The sequence below is a fragment of the Sphaeroforma arctica genome (assembly GCF_001186125.1).
Source record: "Sphaeroforma arctica JP610 unplaced genomic scaffold supercont1.4245, whole genome shotgun sequence".
NCBI lineage: Eukaryota > Ichthyosporea > Ichthyophonida > Sphaeroforma > Sphaeroforma arctica.
The window spans coordinates 523-1882 of record NW_014036313.1 but is presented as its reverse complement, the minus strand read 5'-3'; the positions used below and the strand labels follow the sequence as shown (position 1 = coordinate 1882).

At 38.7% G+C, this 1360-nt stretch overlaps 1 protein-coding gene across 1 annotated transcript; it reads right to left on the bottom strand.

The window, feature by feature from the left end:
• Nucleotides 1-858: 858 nt before the first annotated feature.
• On the bottom strand, nt 859-1077 carry SARC_14170 (hypothetical protein; the record flags this gene model as incomplete). The annotated part of the gene is made up of 1 exon (XM_014291697.1): nt 859-1077. A coding segment is annotated over one exon (219 nt), but the record flags the coding sequence as incomplete, so codon positions are not given.
• Between the last annotated feature and the right edge of the window lie 283 nt (nt 1078-1360).

Below are 1360 nucleotides of genomic sequence, written 5' to 3'. Positions count from 1 at the left end.
CAAAATATGTTAAAATTTAGAAGAAGGCTATGAAAATTCACTGTTCAGTGTTGATTGATGACTGTTGTGTGTTCAGTTTTGAGTGTTGAGACTTGAGTGTTGACTGTCACAATAATGTTATTGTGTCAGTCGTGTGGATTCTGGAGTGTGGACTCTGGAGTGTGGAGTCCGTGGCACTCTGTGGACTGTGAGTGGAGTGGAATCTCTAATTCTCTATACACTTAAACACTATACTCTATATAGTCTATACAATATACAGTCTACTATTTAGTATTTACTACTATGGTAGTTGGTAGAGAGTAGAGAGAGAGAGAGAGAGAATAGTCAATAGAGTATGTATTTACTATTTAGTATGCATTTAAATATTTAGAGACTCTCTGTCTCTCTCTCTCTCAATAATAGAGAGAATAAATACGGTTGTTTAATAATATTAAAAACTATAATAGGAAAAATATAAATATGTTTATGTATTTTTATTGTACATATATTTTAAAAAAGAAAGTATTTACTCACTGCTGCTGTTATTTTTAAACTGCTGGGGAGTGGGATATGGGGCACAAGGGCAGCTCTCTCTACTAGAGAGAGAGCTAGTAGAGAGAGTAGTAGGCCAAACAGAATATGATTATTTTTTAAAAGTAGTATTTATTTTTAAAAATAACAAACAAGTAGTAGCCCAGTGACTAAATACTCTCTCAGAGATGAAGAGTCAGCGTCTCAGACTCTCTCAGAGCGAGCCTTCGCCTTTCGGGCAAAAAAAATCTTTGTAGAAAAAAATACGATGTCATTTTATATATTATTGTTTTTTCTTCAGAATTTGGTTTCTGTACATATTCATGTTTCAACAAACCATACATATACCTGCTGGTCGCTGGCGCCTGGGGCCTGGGCCACAGGGGCCCGGGGACTAGGGCCTCTGTGACTCTGGCAGTATGGGAGACTGGGACTCTGGAGTCTGGGGGCTTTTGCATTCGAACTGCCTGTAAGGCTGTAACTCTGTATCGCAAGTCGCAACTCGCACAAGTCACAACGTGAGCCTGACGCCTGTGAGCCGCGGGCGTGAGGTTGTGAGCAAGACATTTTTTTATTACTGATGAAGGCTATGTACATCATGTATAAATTTGAAGTTTTTTCAATTTTGGCTGGTGAAGGATAGTATATCTTCTGATGACGAAAATTGAAACAACAGGTTGGACAACAAAGGCTGCGTGCATTGCAATCGTAGAAGTGCATGGTTACACACATAGAAGCGCTTGTTGTAGTCTAGTAGCATATAGTTCTGCGTGCGTGGAATAGTTCTTTTCCGAATGAATGGTAAGTCTAAAGTGCGTTATTAGGGATTGTGATAGACCACTTTACAGTT